Raw genomic sequence first — 25,206 nt, 5'->3', positions numbered from 1 at the left:
CTCTATGAAGCTTTCATTATGAGGATGTAGAACAATATAGACAGTATTACATGTTGAAAATAACTTGCCCAACACTGTTAACAACACTTCAAAATTGCAGATTAAAAGGTACTTTTGACTCCAGGGTCCTCCTCATGTTGTGGCCCTGGGGACTTGGATCCCTTATTCCCGTGCTTAAACACAAAGAAACTGATATAAATCTGATAAACAGATAATGAGAGTAAGAAAGTGTGTTCTGTACTAATGTGGTCTGGAGGGTGATATTGTCAGTCATGCATCCAGAGAGCCGGGCTATTCAGGAGCATCTCCTCCAGTCAGTGATGGATGGAGGTTTTTGTCTCTCACCCCAGCTGCAGCCTGCACACCACTCAGCCCCGTTCTTCATATTGTCATTTCTAGGGCTTCCGGTGTGTTTTATGTAGGCCAAGATGGAGGGAGGGCAGGAGGGCGAGAAAAGGAAATTCATCCTTTTATCCTGTTCTTCCTTTTTTCACTGTCACGAGAATACTTATCTTTGCCGGTGGACACATTAATGAAGTCAGCAGGAAAACAACTGGAGCCCAATTAGCAGTTATTTGGACACTGCTGCACTTGATTATAAAGTGAGTACCTCAGTTTTGCATGTGTGCTCACCAGATTAGAAAATAACACTATTTAACCCTCGGGCTGAACTTTAGCTGTCACCGTGTTTTGTGCAATTACACAGCATTTACACTCTGGATGGAGACTTTGTGTGGGTGAGTTTTGTGTGTGCGTCTGTTGGGGCTGCTGCAGGACTCTTAATCTGGATTATCATGCAGCGCGGCCATGCTTTTCATAATCAGTTTGGTGAGCTGTGATTCTCGGCAGCGCCTGACACATCTGGATGCAGGCAGTCGGTGAAGGGGAGGTGTGTGTGTGTGTGTGTGTGTGTGACTGTGTGTGTGAGAGAGAGAGAGAGAGGGAGAGGGAGAAGGGGAGAGAGAGGGAGCGTTGAGACTCACTCCGCGGTCCTCGCGCACACAGATGGAGAGGGAACCAGCAGAAGACATCCCTGACCGGTGGGTTTAGTCACATTTCCATGCACAGAACAATTTCTCATGTAAGTACTGCATTCCTTATCTTCATTTATGTTTTTTATCATTATCAGCACTGCACACATTTGCATTGCAAAAGTAAGACCATATTACTGTCCAGGGTGTGCACTGACTGCAACAGTCACTGTAACTTCTGCTGTCATGTCTGCATGTCACTCTTGTCTTGTGTATGGGAATCGTCCAGAAAGAGAAAGAATGCAGCTCTGGAGGCGAAGGTGGAGGTGCTACACTGATGTCTGTGACCTGTATTATAATAACATACTGTAAATACTGCATAAATTAGGTGCCACATGCTGTTTTGTGTGCATTTATAATTTTGGCCATATTGTTTTTTTGATTAGGTCACATATTTTCTAGTTGTGACAGCAGCATTTGTTTTTACTTGCTTAAGGATCTGCCTGTCTGCCCAAAGTTTACCTATTCTGGTGTAACTATGGCTGCAACTATCAATTTGTTTATTATTTTCTCAGTTGATCAAATTATTTGTATTATTTTGTCTATGAAATGTCAGAAAGTAGAGAAAATGGTCATTATAACTTCCCAGAGCTCATATGCCATATTTGAGATGCATGTTTTATTCGACTGAGAGTACAAATCTCAGTTCACTCAGAAAAGAAAAGCAGTAAATCCATCACATTTGAGAAACTGGAGCCAGCAAATGTTTGATTGATCAGGCCTTTATTCATTTCTGTGACTGAATAATTAACCTGCTAATGATGATCTGAAGGTCAGCGTTTACATAAAATGATATACAGTGCTACAAGAAATAATTTATAATGGAGAAATACTTAATTGTATTGTTCCCAAGCAAAATATAGGTCTATGTAATTTGGATTTATCAGCTAACTCCAGGACCGAGTAAAAAGGGGGGTGCTCTCTGAGTCCCAGCTGTTATAGGGGGGTCCATGGGGGTCCAACAATGATCATGTTCAACCTAAATATCAGTTATCATAACCCAAATTTTATTTTGAACCAAAATATTCCCCATTTACCATTATTCCAACAAAAAAAACATTGTTTCTATTGCTTTAGTAAATTGTTGCCTGTTTCATAATAACAACCCCCTCTCCTGGCAGTCATATGAGTCCCTTTTTTCTGTACGCAAGCGTTGCAGGAAAAAAAAGAAAGAAAAAAAACGGTCTTTCACTGAGTTAGTCTCTTTTAGTTTGCATATGTTTGTTTAGTAGGATAGAAGTAAAGCAGGTTTGGGGAGGGCCATTCACTGGACCTTTTCAGATGCCCTGCCAGGCTACGTCTGGTGTGTGCTTTGAATTGCATTTAGGGGCGTGTACTTTTAAAGTGACCTGATACAAATTAAGTAATTACAGGGTACATACAGGGGGCCACTGAGCTTGTTACGTAAGCGTATTGCATTCACTTTACAAAAAAAAAAAATCAGTTTTATTGAGTAATAGTTTAGTAGTAGTTTTTCATGGTATTTTTTTGTTTTTCAGGGTAAATTTTTCTATATTTCGGAGTATTTTTTCTGAGTTAAGAGAGCAATAGAACAGACGCTTTCATTCCTTTCTTGAGAGCTCGATATAATGGAAGCAAAAATGACCCGCTTGTTTAGTTTAATACAGTTTTACTTTGTTTTGGATTTGAGACACTGGGAGATACTCTTGTCTTTAAGTCATATAGATGGTGTTACCATTACTTTGTCGACTACCACGAAAAACAGAAAAAAATACTCAAAAAACAGAAAAAATTACTCAATAAAACAGATTTTTTTCTATTTGTCAAGTGAATGCAATACACTTCCGTAGCTTGTCTTATATGTCGTTTCACAATAGGTGCATTTTTTTTAAGACTTTCTTTAAATTATGATATCTTGACTCTCACTACATGCATGAAAGGGGGATAACTTTCTGTTTAATAGTAGGCCTGTTTATCATGACTGAGACTATGCCACAGTCACTGAGAATAAGGGTTGCTTTCCATTTCATTTCAGTGTTTGTTTTCATTGGTGAAATGTGTTGTAAACTCATTAAACCATCCAGTGACCCCCTGCACCCTGGACAGGAATATCTGACCTGAAGCATATGGGTGAGAGCAAGCAACTCTGAAGGATTGTGATGTTACTAATAACTACAATCAACACCGGGTCACGAAGATGAGCTAGCTTGGAAACACATCCCACCAAATGTTGGTTTAGCCCATAATCCGGCTGTGTGGTTTGTCAGATTTCACAGTAAAACCCTGCATTTATGTTAATCTGAGATTGTTACTGTTCGTGTCTGATCAGAGGGTGGCACAGAAACACACACACAGACCCTAGCACACACACACACACACACACACACACACACACACACACTGAGTCACAGTCACAGATATGCTGTCTGGCTGATGCTTAACTGATTGAGAATGTAAAAGATTCATCAAACATGTTACAGAGCACTCAGAGCAGATGTGTGTTTCGTGCTGCAGTTGTCACATGATCGCTCTGTGTTTCACACGCAGCCACATGGAGACATTAACAGCTCTCTTATATTACAGTTCACCATTATAAGCATGACATGCCGCTGTTGAGGGACCTAAAATGACTCCTCGCAAACAGAAGCTCAGGTGACGGGAAAAAATCAAGCAGACATTGAAAAAAAAACTTGCACGTAATAGGCGATTTATACAGAACAACATTCACCCCACTCTTCCTTCTGTTCTTTTCTTTAGTTGTCCTCAGCTTTCTGTGGCCTCTGGGGTTGTCACAGCTGGATACTTCCAATGACACGGTTAAAACAAAAACCCAAAGGACAGTCGCAGGAATCACACAAACACTTTACAACATATTGGGGAATTTTGGGCAGAAACCTTTGAGATAGTATTTCTGCTAAATGTACACTATTGGGTCAGTATACGCATCAGCTACTATCAGTGCAGATATATGACACATTTATCACTTTCAAACCTTAAATTGGATCATATTTTTAGCCATGATTGTGACTATGCGAGCAGTGTGACTCTATGGATCAATTAATTTGGCAGACACACACTCATGGTCCCCAGAGGATTAACCCTACTGACTTTGTTTATCCAATGAGTTTTTCTCTAGCGTAAACATGAGGTTTGTGATTTTGGGTGAAATTACTCAACAACTGTTGGATGGATTACCATGAAATTTGGCACACACATTAATGTCCCCAATGGATGAATTGTAGGCTAATTGCATTAGTAATCCCACAATTTTCCATCTAGCTTCACCATCTTGTTGAAAGTTTGTTGATTAGCCACTTCAGCTTATTGGCAACAGCTAATGACAATCTCATTAGCTTCAGTTTCACTTCATGTTAAGTGTTAATTAGCAAATGTTAGCATGCTAACACACAAAACTAATGCTGTGTTCATACTACGAGCGACACAACAACAGGCTACAAGTCATTTTTAACGGAGGCCGGAGGCCAGCGTCACAGGCGTGATACGTTACAAATCAAAGTTGTGCTGGTCTCAACTTTTTTCACTTTTCTATGACATGGTGAAGCATCAGCCAATCAGATGTTTTTGTTTCGAGCTGTAATACTGTGTTATTTAGCTGAGTTTGCTGATGTTATGCTAATTTTATGTGCACTGTGGTGCACAGTGGGATGCAATAGGGTGGCGAAATGTGATGTGCAAATGAGGCTCAGACATTTTTTTGATCAATACAAACTTTAGTTGACGTTCAGTCAAGGTGTTTTGTGGCAAGAAGCAGATACACCCAAACCCTTCATGACATAACTATGTAAATGAGTGCTTGAGCAACACTTCAACAGTACCATGGCGATAATGTAGTTAGTCACGTTGTTGCGTTGTCGCTCGTAGTGTGAACACAACATAAGACGATAAACATGTATCTATTAAACGTCAGCACGTTTACATTGTTCTTTTGAGCCAGGCCCACAGGAAAGTTGCTCGGCCCAGAAAGCATTTTTCCCATAGGCCATCATTGTGAAAGAGACATTTGTGAAACTGTTGACAAGACACCTCTGACTGCAAACAAGGTCAATTATGAATCTTTCTATCCTGAATTTTTGAGCCATGGTGGTTTTATGTTTGTAAAATTTTCCCCAAGCTGAGAAAAGTGATTTAAAAATCTGTAACATCATCATAATGTAAAGTCTATGAGCTAAGCGGGAACTCGCGGGTTGGGCCAATGGGAGAAACAGTACTGCACATATTGAGTGGGCTACATACTGTGGAAGTAAACCCAGAAGCTAGAAACTTTTTAGGGGTATGCACCAGGTGAGCAAATCCATTGGAATGAATAGGCGCCATCTTGGCGTCTTGTAGAGTATCATCTAGTATGTAGTTATTATTAAAATCTATGTTTTGAGCATGTTAGCATGCTGATGTTAGCATTTAGCTAAGCTAGCATGGCTGCAGACTCTTAAAACAACAATTTTCAGTTAAATACTCTCGGCACAGTGGATGTTGTAATACTCAAGGCCGAAAGCTGTATATTAACTTGTTGATTTGGTCCATCCGCCATGAGAAAGGTTTATTTCATACCCAGTTGCCATGAGATTAAGTACAAAAATTGACTTGTAGCTTCAGTGATTTGATAAATTAACTTTTGGATTAGTGGAAAAGCACATCTGGAGTCCCTATACAGCACTCTCCACACTAGCATGACAATATGGCAACACTGGTCTGTCCCGATTGTGTTCTACAATTAGCTTGGACAAAACACTGTTAGCTTAAGAGTGGTTTAGCCCTCCTGATGTGTGTGTGAATGCATGCGTGTGTTTTCTGGCACTTTGCAGGCCCTGGTCCCTCGCTCACCCTGTGAAAAGCTATGAGGAAAGTCTAATGCCGCCTGGCTCGTGTGTGTCTGTGAGGTTTATCTCCCCACCGTCCATTTTGGGTGAGAGCAGATTAGTCAGAATCCACCAGCTGCTGTGGAATTGGTTGAAATTGTGCCACACAGCGCTGTAATACAGTTACGTAAACGCCACCAGTCAGAGGTAGGGTTTAACTTGCATGAAGAGCAGGGCACTTGACCCAGAGAGACAGCGAATGAAAGGGTCCCTACTGGGGCTTTGTGCTGTTTCCCAGCTTGTGTCCAGTGATGCAGAGCTGCTCTTTTCTCCCACTAAGTGACGGCTGATAGCACACATCGCCTCTCTGTTCTGTGTTGGGCTTTGCTTACTATCATTTTTGACAAGTCAGTAGGTGGTGGCTCGATAATGCGTTAATGCCGCTGACACACAACAGGCACATGTGGAGAATGACAGAGCATATCTGAACTCCCCTCACTTTTCATTTCAGGGTTACATAAGTAATTCTTGAGAGGACACCAGAGGGAGGGTTGTGACTCGGCTGACGGTTAGCTCTGTAGGGGTTTGAGCTGTAGCCGTTTCCTTGGGGGGATAGCGTGCTGACTACTACTTCAGAGATTACAATTTTAACAGGCCAAAAATATACCCTTTTTGTTTTACAGAATGGATGCATTTTACTCAAACTATGCTTTTTAATGTGGACAGAAAACACATAAATCTAATGAATTCTGTACAGAAATTCAATCAGCCCCAACAGACATTAGATCAAAGCCTGAGCTGTCCTATTTTGTGCAACATTTGGGGGAGACAGAATGTCTATTTTTGCATGCCTCTAAAGCCCATTCACTATGTGGAGCGACAGCTATGGGAGAGGTAGGCTGCTTACTTGGATCTGATTCAGTCGCTTGTCTTCAGATTAATGTAGGTTCCCACAACTCTTCAGAGCTAAACTACGTGACATTCACACATTAATGCGGAGCTGGCACCGGTAAGCAGTTTCTGTGAAAATGAGGCACAAGCGTAGAAAAGATGCCCTTCCTCTCCCTCTGTGGCTCATTCCCTCACTGCTTTTATTTGTTCTGCCTCTGAGGCTTAATAATGTAGCTGACCATGGTCTTTATTTATTCACTATCACTGACTCTTAGGTGCCTTGGCTGTGCGATGTAAAGTCAAGAAATGGCAGAAAGTGGAAGCAATGGGGAAAGAAGAAGCGAGGATGAAGGAAGAGGAGGCGGGAAACCTCTCCAGGAGCCTCGCAGCTCGCCTCTTGGCCTCTCCCCAGGTGGTGGGAGCAAGAGGCACCTCCCTCGAGGGATCGTGATTCAGTTGACTGGGACAGAGGGAGAATGGGACAGTCTGGATGACAGTGAGCTCATCTTCTCCCTGGACCACGATGAAGATTACCCATCTATATCTCTATCCAGGGAGAGGCAGCTTTCTGTTGAAGATGACAGACGGTTACAGTCCCAAGCTTTCCATGTCCCTCTTTCCCCTTCGTCCCCTGGCTCTCTGGGCAACTGCTCTACCACTGGCCCCAGCTTCCTCTCCCCAGGCCCTTCTTCACCCACCCACCGACCCCTTTCAAACCTGGTCAAGTCTCTCTCCACAGAGCTGGAGCTCAAAGAAAGCTCCACCCTCAGACCCAAGCCCCTTCTCAGCCTCGTAAAGTCCATCTCCACGGAAATCTCCCGCTCAGAGCCGGAGGTGTCTCAGTCGAAATCAGACTCCCGCCTCAACCTCCACCTGTGGAAGCAACTCACCCAAACAAAGACCCGCAGCAATGGGGACTCTCGCACCGCACCCCCTTCTCCTAGCTCGCTCTCGCCCAGCGGAGAGGGTCTGAGAGGGGGCTTCTTCAAAATGGAGTTAGAGGACACCAAGAGGAAGCTGTCGGAGGCCATGCATGAGCCTCTGAGCAGCATGTTCAGTAAGATCATGAGGGAGGAGAGCGCAGGCAGCCCCAAACACCAGAGTAAGAGCCAGGGGCCTCATCAGGGTAGCTCCAGAGGTTTGGGACGTGAAGGTAGCACGGACACAGTTCTTTCTGAGTCTCCTGTGAGGAACACTAGAAAAACAGATGCTGATGTTTTACCAGTGTTTGACTGGCCGTCTGTTAGACATCCTGGGAGAAGCCACCGTAGCTCCTGCCCTGTGCATCACCACAGACAACACTACAGGGAGGAGGAGCTGGAAATATGTACAGACGGTGATGTGATGCAAGTACTGGCTACGGAGACTCACAGGCAGGAGAGGAGATCACCTATACTTGCAGCACCCCTCATTAGGACTTCTCCTCTCTCTCAGCCCCCTCGCCCTCTGCCACGCATGAGTTTATTCTGCGTGGGAGTGCTGTCCTATGGCTATTTCATCCTACCTCTCAGTCCATACTTCTCTGGCCTGGCGCTGGGATTAGCACTGGGCTTCTTGTTAGGACTGTTGCTCATTAGGATGGGTTCGCCCAGGTCTCGCTGCACAGCTCCTCCACACAGACCAGCACATACTCTGTTGGGAGAGGCGATTCTGACAGGTGGCACCATCAGCGCCGAGCCTGACACCCTCAAGGTAAATCCGATGAATCATTAAGGCGGCAAGTGTCACATTTTTATTCTCACCTTATTTTCAGCCAACTCAGTCTCAGTCCAACACTGACACATTTCTCAACATGTTATCCAATATAGGTTTAAATAACACCTGAGAAAGAATAAGAATCATTAAGCACTGAATTTAAATTCCTTTGTTCCAGCACAACCCTTGTGTCTTAAAGCAATAGTTGGCATTTTGGGAGATATATCTATTTGCTTTCTTGCTGAGATCCGGAGATTGATACCATACCATCAATAGCATAATGAATGGGAACAAGAGGACACATCTAGAAACTTAGTGAAAATGACCAGGCTGTTCTCATGCACTGTTCGTAGGTATACCCACAAAAAATAATGGCCAAAGCGTATGGGGGTGCGGTGTTCTTTGATATACCTACCTAGACTCTGTGACGTCTATGGTTGTTGCTCGTTCATTGTTTGTTTATCTTCCGGCTTTGCTCTAGTCACAGTGAAGATGGCGACCGAGAGAGCAAGACTGTTGTTGGCAGTGTTGTGGTACTGCAGCAGGAAGTGAAACTTCGCGAAATGCCGGAAATTATGTAGTTTGAAGGACCAATCATAGCTCTTGGGGTCTGCGTTGGGTCTGCGTTGCCTCGATGCATGGTTACAATTTTTTGGAGGTGCATGTCGTGTCTCTGCGTCGGTCGCATAGGGATGCAACGCCTCCGCGAAGCCCTCTGCAGCGTAGGCGCGCAGAAGCATAAACCTTGATTAAGGCATAGTTGGGTGGGTCATTCATTTGCTATCTACGAAATGCAAATTCACATTCAGGACCATGTGAAACTAGGTGATCTTCTTTACCTCCCTAAATCTAATCCTATGTAACTGTACATTAACTACATAACATGAAGACACCCAATCATGATTGTTTTTGTAAACATAACCCTGTAGCTTTACATTTCAAACCTCAAGATGTCCAACCATGTTTCTTTTTCTAAACATAACCTTTACTTGCCTAAATCTAAGCAACATAAATTCACATTAAGTACGCAACTTCATTTGTGGGGCGCTAATTCGTTAGCCATTGAAAGATTCATAAGATATCATACAAACTGTTGTATGAGGATAAAGTCACTGACTGAAGAGACTGATATCTGAATGCACTTTAATAAGCATGTTTACACCAAACACAGAATTAGTTTTCACATTAGTTTTCACCCGTGTTAATTTTTTCTCAAAGAACAGTGACAAGTCGGCGAGTCGCTTCATCACCTCCGCTGACTGTTTCCTTCACAGATGAAAGCTTCCCAAAGTGGCATGCAACTACATAAGATGCCCAGAATGCAATTAAAACCTTCAATAATAAAATCTGCCTGAGCCGCAGCGGTAATTATTGTTCTCCTCCTGGCTGAGCTCGACACAGGGCAACTGGAGAGGACAGCTACCATCCAGACACTGTCAGTTCCACAGGCAATTAGTGTGGGATACAGGCAGGAGGAAGCTGTAATTTGTCAGGGCGCGAAGCAGGAATGGGGTAGAGAGTGGTGGTGATGGTTGGAAATGGGGGGTTTACTGTCTTAGTGTTGAGATAATTCCCTTGTTCAGTCATTAGCAGTTTGGTTTCAGTCTTTCGGCTGTTGAAATGTGAAAGTCAAGTTTTGTGAAGTGCCGGGTAATCAGATGACACACAGTCACTTCTGAGATGAGGGCAGAGGCTGACACTGCTATGAATAAAGTACAAATAAAATTTCAGTATGAATAATACATTATTTATTAGTGAACTGCAACATTAAGAAGAAGCTTCAAACTCCTAAAGGGAACTGTATGACAGAATTCAGCTGACATGCAGCTGCTCTAATGAACGCTTCAGCATATATTTCCGAGTTTTATACTAAAGCTTCGTCATTCATTTACTTTAAAACCGGCAAATTTAAACTCATTATGCTTTTATGTCTCTCAAAATTAGGGAGTTTTGTTCAAGCATCTGAATTTACGTAGACCTATGTAAGTACAGATTAAAGACATAGACTTGAAAAGTTTGCTATCATGCTGAGGTTTAGATGAAAGGATTGATATCACTCTGGTGTTAGTGAGCTAATTATGTAGCTAGAACCAGGAGACAGTTAGCTTAGCTTTGTATTCAGACTGGAAACAGTGGGCCTGGCCCTGTCTGAAGATAAAAAAAAAATCACCTATTAGCAAGTCTAAAACTCATTATTTCCTCTTTTTGTTTAATTAAGACATGCAGGTGAAAGTATTTCCATTCTTCCCTGTGAGACTTGCAGTATAGCAAAGACAGGACACATTGAACTGCAAACGAGGACAATTATTACTCTTTTTATTGTAAATTTGTGATCCAGGGAGGTTTTATATTTGTAAAACTTTCCTCAAGTGGCGAAAAGCGATTTTTAAATCTAAGACATCATCACAATGTAAAGTTCATGGGAGAAACACTGTTGCACATATTTAGTGGGCTACATACCCTGGAAGTAAAACAGGAAGCTAGAAACTTTGTGGTGTATGCTCCTGGTGAGCAATTCTCATTGGTCTGAACAGGCTCCATCTTAAGGTCCAGAATCCAGATCTGATAACTCAACTATGGTCATTCCTCACCAATAGTTCCAATATGTAACTTTGCACATAACTTGATTAGCTTTACCAAGGCAATTAGCTTAGCCAAGCTACGCAAGTTGAGCAAATAAGCAAAAAAGTGAATGACCATATTTTCCTAAATCACTAGAACTAGGCTGCATCCAAATATCTGGACGTCACCGCACTTGCAGACTCATTGCGACTTTGCGGGTGCGATCCCAGGAAGTCTGGGAGTGCTAAAGGCTGTCCAAATCCACAACCCAACCAGTCCACAAGGGGCCTCTAGCAGACTTACTGCAGATTTTCAGAGTCCACTTGGGGTGCAGACTTCAGCAGACTTCAATGATTTAATTGCCTACAATTCACTGCAAAGAGGATGTGACGTGGGTTGGGTTTTTTTCAATAGCCAACTTTAAAAACAATACTTAGGTAAATGTGAAACGGTTGCTGTTGCCTAAAACAATACTTGAATCATGTAGGCCAGAAATAATATTCAGCAACATCATGATACATCTCTGTATTATCTTGTTATCTGCAGGGACAGATGAGCAGACAGAGTATAACAGCAATTTCAATGATTTCAATGATTCAGTGTAATTCTAGCTGGAACGTTTCCATGGCAACGAGTAAAACAGTCAAATCAGACTTTACGTGATAATAGTGAACTGGTCACAGTACGTACGACTGAAGTCCATGAGGGCAGAGGGTGGACATTTTGATTCAGCCATAGAATTTCTCAGCCACTTAAGTGAGATTGAATGTGTAGTGCAGTAGGTACAGGGGTTGATTTGTTCTGATTGGCTTACTCCAACCTTTACCATCTATACTCTAAAGTCTCTGATTGGTAGAGACTGTTGCCAGGGCAGGCCACATCCAGGGCACAATGCCCCTTAAAATAAAAGCTATTTTTTGGTTATATTCCAAGCATATTCTCCAGTGCTTACATTACTATAGATGACTAATCCTCTAAATCTTCAGCTTGCAGACTTGCCTTCTGTACTGAATTTGCTCCACGACTAATTTGCCGATGTTAGAAATCATATGTTGAAATACACAGTGGAAAATTGACCAAAGGCATATTTACCTTCTGTCGTACATTCAATTTTTAGACTGTTTACAATCATAACAACATGACTGTGTACAGTGTTGATTGAAATTAACACTTAGCGTCTGCCGTTTCAGGGCTGGATGAATGAAGTACACGATTACGACCCAGAAACCTACCATCCAGCTCTGACTCACTCCGTGTTTGCCACCCTGGAGGGCTCCTGTCTCCGTCTGGACTCTCCGCGTAACAACATCAGCCGCAGGGCCACGTACGATGAGAGACTCCACGAGGCCACCTTCGTCAAGTCACGCTCCTTTCATCTCGCAAAGAGCAAAGTATGATGACTAAGTTCCTGTTGTATGGGAATATTTGTTCTGTATCTGAGGCTGCTGTATTTGTTTATGGGATATACTAAGGATAGAGAAGACGTGATATATTCTGTTATTCTGGTGATGTTCTGATACTGTTTCAGTGCAGAGCTGCTGTAAACTTAGTCCAACTTATATAGCATTTACTATCCAATTAATGAATGCATAGGATTTTGACTAATTACTGCATGGATCTTGGAGTCACATTTACAGCTAGTACAGTGCCTGAAAATGTAAGTAATGCCTGAGAGACAAAAGGGAGTGGAAAGCATACTTGACTGTTGACTTGAATGTTAATTGGTAAGAAATGTTAGAAGAGATCTGTTATGCTTTTACTTATCTTCTGTTGTATATAAAAATGTTACAGTGACCGATGTTCATATTAAATGTGGCCAAAGTTTCAAATAATGAGGTAAAAAATAATCACTGAGCCAAAACCTCAGGCTTCAGACCGCTCAGAATATTCTCTTTTCAACATTTCATGACATCAACTTGTGACGTATTTCTTTAAATGGTCATTTGCTCCAGGCACGGTACGGCAAGTGTTTACATTACATACACTGCTACATGTAGCTACATACTAACATCAGGGAAACATGTACGTAATTATGGTTGCCAATGTTGCTAACCTGGCTTGATTTCTTTTAAAAACATGTGAAGAACGCAACAAGCGATGAGAGAAGAAATGACACAAAAAATTAGCAAAAAAATTGTAAAAAATTAAAAAAAATAAAAAAAAGAAAGAAAAGAAGAAAATTAAAAACAAGAAAATTAATTTTAAAAAATCGTTTAAATGACCTGGAAAGACTGCTTAAAAATATAATAATTCTGTAAAATGTATACTAATAATAATAATAAGTGTAATAAAATAAGTATAAATATAGTTTTCCCCAAGCTTTTTTCTTTTTTCCCTAGTTATTTTTATTTATATTTATATATATTTTATATTTATTATTATTATCATTATTTATTTTTATAATTTTCTAAATCTTTTTTTTTTTTTTTTTCAATTTGTGGGACATTTCTTATCAAGTTGCTCTTTGCCTTTTTTTCTCATGTTTTTTTAAAAAACAAAACAAAAAAAACCCCACACCAATCTGCTCAAAGGTTCAAAGGTTTAAATACTTGCGAAAGGCGCCTGAAAGCAGCACAATAAAAAGTGATGTCACTCCAGGTTTCAAAGGGCTTAACTTCTCCATGGTTTCAGGTCATATTCCTGCTGGAACATGTCTGATTGTGAAGATTTTGGTTTACCTTTCATTGTTGTTTTTCAAGGTAGAAAGTGCCGCTATGCGATCGTTAACATGTTGTATTTGGAGGGAAAACTGCTGAAACTGTAGTAAACTATTGCTTTACTATTAATGCTTTTAAGCCATGTTTTATATGTGTTTTAGGTGTTTTAGTTGATTCAATCAGAAATGTAACTCAGTATCATAGAAACAACACCTCCAACTAGCGTTTTGGAGGTGTGAATGCAGAGTGACGCACACACACCACCACACATGAACCCTATAAATGCTCACAACAGCCTAGATCATTTGTGTAGGCTACAGCAGAGCTTATGCACAACTTTTAATCAGCCTTTAAAGAGACAGGCTCTAAAACAACGTTCCTAACACAGGTTAAATACAGTTGTTCCAGCACAAACATTATAAGACAAATTAAGAGTCTTTTTTTAACATTAAGGAATGTAAACATTTCTGATGGAAACCCAAGTATTAACCTGAAAATGAGTCTTCTGAATTGACTCAACAAAACTCTGCCACTGTTCCCCAAAGGTATTCCTGCTGCCATCTGTGCTGGCTCGGAAGAGGACGTGGAACCCAAAGTATCCCATCTGCATCCAACTGGCCAGGGGAGCAAACTCCCTGGAGGATGAGGGAGGAAGGCCGGAGGGGAGTCGAGGAGAGGAGCTGGGAGCCGAACCAGCAAGTCCGCGTCAAAGCTCTGCCAAACACGTCCATGACTTTCCCACCACTCTTTACCTCTTTGGCCGCACAGGGAGAGAGAAAGAAGAGTGGTTTCGTCACTTCCTGTTTGCATCCATGCACACAGAGAGGGAGAAGGAGAGGGACAGACAGAGGCCTGGCAGATGTGTATCCAGATCGGGTACGAGAAACGTTATTAATGCATTAGAGAAGAGAGGGCTTCCGGATAAGGCATCTATACAAATGCTATATGTGTGGATTATGGATTACATGCTCCAATTCTTTGCATTTCAAAGCCAATCCCTCTCGAGGGAACACACAGATCTCTCAGTTGTTTGGTGACATGGCAGGTCAAAGGAAAAAAAAATAAAACAGCTTTGTTTTTAATCTGTTTTGAAGAAAATATTTGAGTGGGAATACATAACACTCTTATTTTTTTAAAACACATCTGTCATTTGATCTGTCATCTTTCACACCTCCTTTTTACATTGCCACCCTCTTGCTTCATGCATTACTTAGGAGCAGTAAAAGCAGTTGGGAATTGCTGGCGAGTAATGGAAGTGATTTGAGGATTTTAACGAAGAGTTTGAGTTTGTGCAGGGAGTCAGTTGAGAAGATTTGTACCACTCTCATGTCTATGCTTTAAAGTGGAAACAGACTACTTTTTAACTCCGCTGATGCAGAAAACTGTATCGCTTTCTGTTTTTCTCAGAATTTAGCATCATCTAATATCTGGGTTTCAATTAGAAATACCAACACACTCAACTTTAAGCATTTATGCACAACAATAAACAAAACTAGTATACGTGAATGGTGAAAAAACATGAGACTGTTTTCAACCATAACAAATGAAACTAAACCTTGTTGCCGACTCGTTAACACGGCAGCCCCAATGACATCACTTCGGTGAGACAAAAAAAATTACTATCAGATTAAAGCAAAAAACAGTAATGCAAAAGACAGGCACACTTATCACACAACAGCGTTGGCTTTATAACATACATTGAAACTCTTTGGTAATTGGGGATGGCTAGTTAGTGGGCTGCGCAATGGTTGACTTCATTTTCTTGCCTCAAATGTTTTCAAAGACATATTTTAGTTCACAACCTGAGATTGTTTGTTACCAGCTGACTGCCATATTGTTCCTTGTCAAAACCAACAAGTTCGCATTACAGTTCCCACCAGGGGGAGCATTTATAGGTGCAGTGTGGGGCAGTGCATGCTGGTAGTTCTGGTTTTCTACCTCTTCAGCAAATTGGGCAAATACCACAGCCCTTTTCCTCGATTTTCTCTGGTCATGTAGCACCAATTTATTTTAAAGTATTTGCATCTTTTTACTGCATAGACAATACCATCTTTCCAGCAGTGAAGTACTTTTTTGATTATTGGGCTGGAGCCAGCAGGAAGTTATCTTATCTAAGCCTAAGGACTGGAAATTGTAGGAACATCTAGCCTGGCTATGTCCAAAGGTAACAACCTCACATAGTAAATTTTATGTATTTATTTTATATTTTATTTTCATTTTTAAAGTTTCTCTTTTTGTTTTCAATAGAAATTATGTTTTCATACAAACCTCAACACTTCCTGAAGTTTTTCCACTTTAAAAGCCTACCTTTGGATGGAAAGCTGCGAGACTTTCAATGTGAAAATTAAAGTTTTGAAAAAATCTTGCTGTACCAATGAAACTGCTGTAGAAATGGAAATCCCAATCCCAAATGGTTCCTTTTACCACTATTTGAGAAGTTAGGGTGAATACTCTCCATTCAAATAATTTTGTCATCGCGTTCTCAAAAATGTTTGCATCCTCTCATGCTCTCAAAAAACAGTAGTTAGTTTTCTGTGAATGATCATTGTCACCAAAATGTATCGATTTCTAGTGTACTGAGAACAAATAAGAAACAAAATCGTTTCTGACATTAACATGATCTCAACCAACTCCAAATGCTGCCTGTTTTTCCCAGGTGATCCAGCATTAGCACAGAGCGTTACTAACCAAAGTAACATCCCAAGCAGCAGAGGCTCCAGCAGAGTGGGCAGTAGTGACGATGACGCCCCCTTCACCCCCCCAATCCCCTGCATCCCTGCAGCTCCCATCAGTCAGACCTCCAGTAGCACCAGGGGCCTTTCTCTGCTAGACTACCCCGGATACATGGCTCGTCTCCTGGCCACAGAGGAGCTGACGCCCCTCTCCAGTCCTGGAGCTTGCAGCACAGAGACAAGCCCCACCATCAAAGGACATGTAAGCCATGCTTACAGATACACTTAAGTGAAGAAAATGAAGTGAGACTGTAGGAACATTCCAGAGGTGGACAGTTTACATCTTATATAGCATGTGCAGAGAGCGAAGTGACACATCTATGAAATTATTCTACTTTTCTTTCTCTGTTTTTCTTGTCCTTGCTCAGTTCTAATCAGGTGTCTTCTTTACAGTGTACCTGTGATATAGCAGAGCACCCTCGGACGAGCCGGACAGACTGGGCTAACGCTCTAATTGGTCGAATCTTCTGGGACTTCCTGCGAGAGAAGCACTGGGCTGATGTGGTTTCCCACAAGATCCAGAAGAAGCTGAGCAAAATCAGAGTGTGTGCAGTTTAATTTCAATTCACTGTCTCAGTTTAAAGTCAAAAGAAACTACGGCCCAATCCCATGATAGCCTTTGCCCCTACGACTTAGCCCTTACCCCTCCGCTTTGTGCAGTCACGTCTAGCGGTAAGGTTTCTTGATTCATGTTTGGATGGAGGTTTAGGGTGATGTGTTGGGGCCACATGGCCCTCTAAACTGAGGTTTTCAGAGGCACTCTCCACACCAGTGTTATTATAAGTCATTGGCAAGATGGCTGCTCAAGCACCAACGAAACCCACAGCTGATTTTCTTCGTTACTAAAGATTTAAAATTCACAATAGTCATTGTATTTTCTTAGTTTAATGTCTTTGAAGTGTATTATGGTCCTTTTTTAATAAAAAGCATAATGAAAGAAATCCCTAGTATGCTGATGCCTTGGTAACTCAGCTAACTAGCTAGATAGCTAGCTAATATTACGTTGTTATTTGTGTATGACAATCCCGCATTTTGACATATCCCCATGTTGCCCTGCACCCGATGGCATATGATGCCCCAAATTTAAGTCAAGTCCAGAAGTGAGGGATCTGCACTTATTATTGCTCCTTGAATATCAGTGCAGATTGGCAGCGTTGGAGCACGGGTTGCTAATGTTAGCTTACACAGCATCGCTAGTGGCATGTTAACGAAGCAATGTTGATTGATGGCGTGAAACATATGTTGTGAACAAATCGTGAGCATCCTGACAACCACAAGACGGCATATTTACAATGTCTGACAACACTAGTCGGCACTGTTTACGTTAGCATCTACGACTACTGCTGACGTATCAGGGTCTTGAAGGGTTGTGCCATTTCACAGGGGAAGATCTCAACTACCACCCCTTGTAACTCTGTTCCCAGGGACAAGGTAGCACCCAAAAAGGACAGGAAGGGGTAAAAATAACAAATGGGATTGGGCCTTTAAGTGTAATACTTTTAACATCAATTTGAATATGGTATGTTCTTTACAGTTGCCTTACTTTATGAATGAGCTGACTCTGACTGAGTTGGATATGGGCTGCTCCATGCCACAAATCACCACTACCTCCAGACCAGAGGTCAACTACAGAGGTGAGGACAGACTGGAGATCAAACAAAAAACACACACGCACATCCAGTGTAACACTCATGTAAGAGATGAGTGAGGAGATGACCTGTTGCTCGTGTGATTACAGCTGAGCACTGCAGAGCTTCAGATCAGACGTTGTTATCCTGTTGTAATCTCATGGAGCAGAAGAGCCATTACGCCACAGCCTTTAAAATTTAGAGCATATTGGCTTGTGTGTGTGTGTGTGTGTGTGTGTGTGTGTGTGTGTGTGTGTGTGTGTGTTATAAAAACAGGCAATCTGGCAGACAACAAAGGAATTAAAGTGTGTCAGCATTCGTCTACGTGTGTGACCTCATAATTTTTCTGTCTCTCCACCCAATTCGCTGTTACACAACCACCCCTCAACAAATTATCCCATTTTCAGCTCCTAAAGGCGGATTTAAAATCCCTCGTAATTTGTTATAAAATTTAATTTCAAGGCTCGATAATCACTGTAAAAGCTGTTTAATCTGCCCACTAAGCAGTGTGTGTGTCCAGATTGAGCTGTGTGTGTGAGTTTTGTCTTCATTTTGGCGGTCTGGTGTTGACCTCTTCCTGCTGCCCCCTGCAGGCCTGTGGGTGGAGCTGCAGCTGGTCTACACTGGTGCCCTGCAGATGACCCTGCAGACAAAGTTCAACCTGTCCAAGCTGGGGAAAGAGGGCGGTCAGGACACGGACTGTACAAATGAAACTGGTAGCCCTCGGTGTGTACTACACACACACACACACACACACACACACACACACACACACACACACACTCATATCCATAAAACTGGTTTGGCATTTGTATAGCGTGTACTGTCAGTCTAACCAGAGGGCATCTTTTCCGATCAGCAGGAAGTTTATGACTAATTACTCACCTCATACTTCCTTGTCGTTCTCTATAAACATAATAAATCCTTTCTTTGTGATAACAACTGTCCTCACCCTAGCACATTCCTATGTTTTTTAAACAGTTTCAACACCTACTTGTAGCACTTTGTGTCTAAATCTCCACTTGTGTATGAAATAATGTAAATGTAATGCTGTAAATTGTGGTAGTAGTAGCAGCAGCCACTATTAATATCAGCACCATTTACGGATAGGGGTGAGTGCTATGGATAAAGTTTCTGTCACAATATATGACATTTTATATTGGTAATACTGTGATATTTTAAATTTGCTGGGAATTAATTTGAGAAGTACCTCATGGTCAAAACAACCTCATGAGAATGGCTGTTTTCAGATAAATAATCTGTTTCCAGTGAACTAAATACCTGATGAATCAAGACACCCAGATATATCAAAGGGGTACTAGAGCTGGGTGAAATGTTAAATACAAAAAGACAGGAAATATTCTTACATTTATTACTCATTAAACAGAAAAACTGCTATACCGTTTCTGAATTAGTTTCTTTCTTTCACTAAATGAGACCAGCAAACAAAATAAAACTGTCTTAGTTAGTTTTTCCATTGTTCCAACAATCTTCATCTTTGGTTTGGTCAAAATAAACTCTTAATTTACTAAGTTTAGATGTTAAAATATGTTGCTTCTGTACGCTGTTTTTACCCGCTCTCTGTCATTGCTAGCCCCTTTGTGCTATTGGGTTAGCTCGCTGAACAAGAAGCTGTTGTTGAGTAGTCTCGCAGAGCCAGACCTATATCCATGCTTTGTTGTTGAGCAGTGGCTTTTAAGGCCCAGAGACACCAAACTGACATCAAAAAACAAAGACTGACTGTTGCAATACCTCATGTCCCCTGTGTCTTGGCCAAAAAGTTGCACTTGAACACACCACAAACGCTATAACCAACAGCTAACTAGCGTGTATGATCACAGGAGGAAATTACTCTCCATATCAGTAGGCGACAGTAGTCTGTAATCGTCATTCAAAAAGGGAAACCAGAAGACCAACAGGAGGGATTCAAGACACTAGTTAGCCAATTAGCACTTTAACAACACAACCCTGTGTTGAAAGAATAAAGCATATTTACCCTGTGCTAGTGAACAATAACACAAACAATTACAAAGCATTTCTGCTATAGAGCTCAATGGCTAAAAAACATAGTCTTACCTAATACAACAAGTTTGTTTCTCGCTCCCTCTAGACCTAAGACTTTTGTTTACTTTCCTCATTTAAGTCTTTTCTTGTGCACTGAGTTGAACTACCAATCAGAGGGATGTCATTCACTGACTGGTTCAGGTCACATTGCAAAAATGAGGGCAACCTCCAACCAAATCCTGTTGGAGCCATGCGCAGACGTAGAAAAATCGAACAGCCACGCAAAAATAGAGTTGAGCAGTGCGGTGTCCTCGTGGGCAAGCCTGGCTTCTGTGTTCAGTGTAGCAGCTTCAGATGATTAAAATGATCACGGTCTCCTGCGGGCCACGTCTGACGTTTTGTCTCGTGCCCATGTATTTTGGCCGTGAGTCAGACTCCTTGTGATGAGTAAGCTGCCCTTTATGTGAAAAATCTGTGGTTGCCCTTTAAAGAAAATCAATACCTCAATATTTCTGTCATCCTAAGGTGTATTTCATCATATCACCCAGGCCAAGTAGCAGCAGTAATAGCCCACATAGCAGTAAACCCTGTATTTGCATTTTTATCATAGCACGCATACACGCCTACGCACCTCTCTTTCTATCCCTTTATCCCTCTAGTGTCAGATCTACAGAGCAGAGCTCCACATTACATTGATTAGCGTAGACCTGCCTGTCACAGACCTGCAGCTGTAGGGATTACAGTTCAGGCAAAGCTTTATATTAGCTGTCTGTGCTGCATCTGGAGCTTTACACAGAGACAAACAACTTGATCTTAAACATGTCTGTCTCTATTTCACTTTTCTAAAATGATGAAAGTTCTGTATAATTGATGTTTCCATGCATACCATCATTTTGTCATCCATCCGCCTGTTCCTAACTTGTTTACTGTGCGTCTGCAGCTGCAGGCCCATCTTCAGCGTGTTGGCGGACAGCGATGAGGAGTCCTCCAGCGCTGGGTCTTCTGATGAGGAGGAGCTGCCTCTCTCCGAGCCTCAGGGCCCGGTGGGGGAGAAAGGATCCACACCAGCCACTGATGGGTAAATACTGAGATATTAAGTAGTGTACTATCAAACAAAAACACTGCCTACATGTAGATGTGTACTAAAATATGTTGCTAAATACGAGACAGAAGTATCATATGACTCATTCAAAGCTAAAAGTTGTCCAGAGTAGGTTACGTTAATTCAGGAATATTACCCATGAGCCACCAACTGCTACTTTTGTGTGATAATGAAGTCAAAAGATAGGCCTGTTTACAGCTACGTAAAAGGAGTGAACGTGTAACTTTGAGTAAGCAACACCTCTAAGTGTTACCTCTGCCCTTCTGTGTTGTGAATGCTCATTTTTCTAAATCAGAAAATGAAGTGCGTCACACTCCAGATGGCTCTCATTCTCCTTTTCATTTACATTTCAGACTCTTAATACTGGAACTTCTTTCCTTTCCTTTCCTTTCCTTTCCTTTCCTTTCCTTTCCTTTCCTCCTCTAATCCTCTCTTACAGGACAGGGGGCGGAAAGACTGGAAGGAAGATTTTGAGATTTGTGGACAAAATCGCAAAATCCAAGTATTTCCAGAAGGCGGCAGAGAACGAGTTCATTAAGAAGAAGTTTGAGGAGATGTCCAACACGCCCCTTCTGCTCACTGTGGAGGTTCAAGAGCTGTCAGGATCTCTAGTTGTCAACATCCCACCGCCTCCCACAGACAGGATATGGTAAATACTGAGTCATTAGTGCAGCTTCTCACCACGGTTCATGATTTGGAACATAGAGGTTATGATAAAGATGAATGATATGACAACTCCCTGTAAGTGAAGCCAAAACATCTCAATCGCCCCCTGGTGGCTGGCTGCAGTATAGGTCATAAACTCTGCCCCCTCCATGTTAGTGGATGGGCCATGGGCCAAACTAAAGAAATAAAGTATACATCATAAAAAAAAATTCTAACAGATGGTTTCTGTTTTTCATGTAGTTCTTATCACACTGATGCAGGTTTGAGTGTTTGAATTTTCTGATAAATTTGGTGCTATAAAAAAGGGGGTTTAACGTCCAGGTGATTCACTCGTGATGGAGTTCAGTGAGTGTATGGGTGGGATCTTGATATACCATGGCTCCACCCTCTGATAGCTACTGGGCAGATTCTTGTGACATCACAAAGTAGCATCGCCCTTTCTTGGATATTTTGGCATCATTTTTGTACAATGGGAGGAATTAGAGACGAGTAATCCATCTCTATATAGGCTACCGTCTATGATTTGACATATACACTACGGGTTGTAGCTTTAAACCTACAGTTGGTAGCTTCTATGAAAATAACTGTGTCAGATTTGCTGAAACTGTTGGTATATTCTGAAAGACGTACATGAGACAGATGGTAAAACAATCATGTCCAACTGCTTCTAACGGCACTGGCTAAAATCCGACCATTCTGCTGTCGGCAACAAATGTCAATGATGACATCACTGGTTGTTTTCCCTGCAGTAAGGCCGTTAGAAATGCTACAAGGCAATACAGTAGGCAGAAGAGATTATCTATCTAATTTAGTGCTGTGCAAATGTAGTGACAGTTTCAGCAAATATAAAAAACGTTATTTATTATTATTTTTTACAAAAAATTACCCAATTGTCGCTTAAACTGGGAGAAGGAAATAAGTTTTTACTGTTTTTTACAATTGTAATTAACATTTTTCTAGTTAGGATTGCAGTTTTTATATATTGTCTCGCTTTACTTGTGTTTTTTTTTTTAAGATAATGTGTAAAAAATGTGCAAAAGTGCAGGTGCAGGCGAATTAAGTTATTTTAGAAGTTTTTCAAATGATTTCAGAATTTGTCCATCAATAATAGCTCTTTGTTTATCCATTTTTTAAAACCCAAACTCAATATAAGAATTTCAGATTTGTTGTTTGTCGTTAGTGGCTCTGGATTATCGGCGACCGAGAAAAAAAAAGGGATTTATCTACCCATATTTATTTATTTTTTGACATAAACACATAACTTTTTTTTTTTTTTTTTTTTTAAATTGCGACCAAGAGACATACTTAGTGGGACATTTTACAGTGTAAAAATCAACTTGTGATCTCTGGTGGACAAACTATATAATAATCATGACACAGTTTTTAAACTACCTGAATTTCTCTACTACCTCTTGCTAGTTATCGGCCGATATATACACACCAATACAGATTTATCTGCAATAAGCTAATAAAAGCAAATATTGGTTGAGCTCTACTCTGGTTATAGACAGAACTATCTTAAGACTATATACATTTATACATCTTTTTAAAAAAAAATCACTCAGGAAGAGACTCACAACAACCACAAAGAAACACAAAAAGACTACAAGAGAGATGCAAAGGAACTACAAAGAGACATAAAAACTACAACAGCTGGCAAGAGACACAAAACCACAAAAAGATGCAAAACAGCTGCAAAGAGGCATATCATAAATGCACTGCTGCTTCAGAAACAATGCTAATTCAAAAACAAATCAGTTCATCTTCAGCAACATGTTGTGTTTGTGAATGTTTGTGGTGTGACTCACTCTTCACACCTCATCTCCTGCCAAGAGAACATTTATTTATTGTACTATTTTAGTTGAGTACTGAGCCTGTTTCAAGCAACAACATGAGGCTGAAATGTGGCTGAAAAAACATTATTTAATAAAGATGTGATTTGATTCTTGTCGGATCTCCTCTGCAGGTACAGCTTCTGCGTGCCCCCCAAGCTGGATCTGCACGTCCGTCCCAAACTCGGGGAGAGGGAGGTGACTTTTTGTCATGTGACGGAGTGGATAGAAAAGAAACTACAGGATGAGTTCCAGGTAAGATGAAATAAAATAAGAGAACCTGCTATGTGCAGTGCTGCCATTTTCTTAGCTTTCCTACCAATCATGTTCCCTCTTCTTCCAGAAAGTGTTTGTTCTGCCAAACATGGACGACATCTACTTACCCCTGATGCGCTCCAGTGTGGACAGCCCTAAAGCCTCCCAGCATCTGTCCTCGCAGTCCCACCGGTCCCAGAGCTCCTCCACAGAGTCCATAGAGAGGATCCCACCTGAGATCTCTGGGGCAGAGTCTGACTAGTGCCTCGCTGTTGACCCTGCAAGATTCATTACATTATACAGTATACTCACAGTGAGAAAAGGGGGAGGAAGCAGAGGAATGAGAACTCAAAGTGACATTTGCCTCCACAGACTTCAGTAGCTCTTAGGCAGACTCACTAACCCTCATGTTTATGTCTGAACCAGGAGTTTCTACAGGTCTGATGTTCAGTGTTGTAGGTGCTCAGGTGGGGTTTGTTTGTAACAGATTACTGCACAAGTACAAGTGATACCTTCTGCAAATGTTTACATGTGAATGACCCCTATGAGATTACATACGTGACGTTTACAGCTCAGTGTCACTTTGGATATACGATGATTAAAAGCACCTGCTACCACAGAGTAAATGTGAAACTTTCATGACACACCAGAAACACATTTCCTCTACAAATCTTACATTTGAACCTTTTTATAAATACCGCAAAGATGCTCACGAATCTTTTATGAGACCTCCTGCACATACTTGAACTTATTCTCCTGCAGCATTTTCATGGATCATGAAGAATCTATTACACATAATACTGCTCTGTATTAAAAACCATCATCAATACTTTTCTTTGGTGTAGCTCTTATTAATCTGTTGCTTATGATTTCTTTTGTTGGTTAATATTTATTCATATAGCAAACCTTCAAAATGCTTAAAGGTCCAGTGTGTAGGATTTAGGGGCATCTTTTTTTTCAGAAAAAGTGTATAATATTCATAATTACATTAGTTTATAATCACCTGAAAAAAAATAATCGTTCTGTTTTCGTTAACTTAGAGTGAGACGTTTATATGTACATCATGGATGTATAAAGCTAAGTGGATACAGTGTTGGAGGCAGGGCCATAAATATCGACAGTGCAGGTGATGCGTTTCCATTAGGGCCCTTGGGGTGCAGGGGCCCATAGAGAGAGTGGGCCCTTGCAAGTGATTCAGACTGCCACCTTGGAAATATACCTGTGATAAATGATAAAACTGAATTATATGCTTTTTCTATATAGGCTACAAAATCTATAAATATAGGCCTACTATAAAACTATTCAATTAAATTATTAATTTCTTACTTTATTTGATATTTTTGTCAGATATGCAATGCTGATGTTGTCCAATG

The 25,206-nt window shown here is 41.2% G+C and overlaps 1 protein-coding gene across 1 annotated transcript; it reads left to right on the top strand.

Moving 5' to 3' along the window:
• Positions 1-943: 943 nt before the first annotated feature.
• Positions 944-24,628, top strand: tex2l (testis expressed 2, like). Its single transcript, XM_050060476.1, has 12 exons — positions 944-1,081; positions 6,976-8,392; positions 12,148-12,348; positions 14,160-14,490; positions 16,271-16,548; positions 16,740-16,889; positions 17,881-17,980; positions 18,568-18,700; positions 20,919-21,056; positions 21,520-21,729; positions 23,713-23,833; positions 23,922-24,628. The coding sequence occupies exons 2-12, from the start codon at positions 7,007-7,009 to the stop codon at positions 24,093-24,095; spliced, it is 3,222 nt and encodes a 1,073-aa protein (XP_049916433.1). The 5' UTR covers positions 944-1,081; positions 6,976-7,006; the 3' UTR covers positions 24,096-24,628.
• The last annotated feature ends 578 nt before the right edge of the window (positions 24,629-25,206 follow it).

Source organism: Epinephelus moara, chromosome 13, assembly GCF_006386435.1.
Source record: "Epinephelus moara isolate mb chromosome 13, YSFRI_EMoa_1.0, whole genome shotgun sequence".
Lineage (NCBI taxonomy): Eukaryota > Metazoa > Chordata > Actinopteri > Perciformes > Serranidae > Epinephelus > Epinephelus moara.
This window is presented reverse-complemented; position numbering and strand designations above follow the sequence as displayed.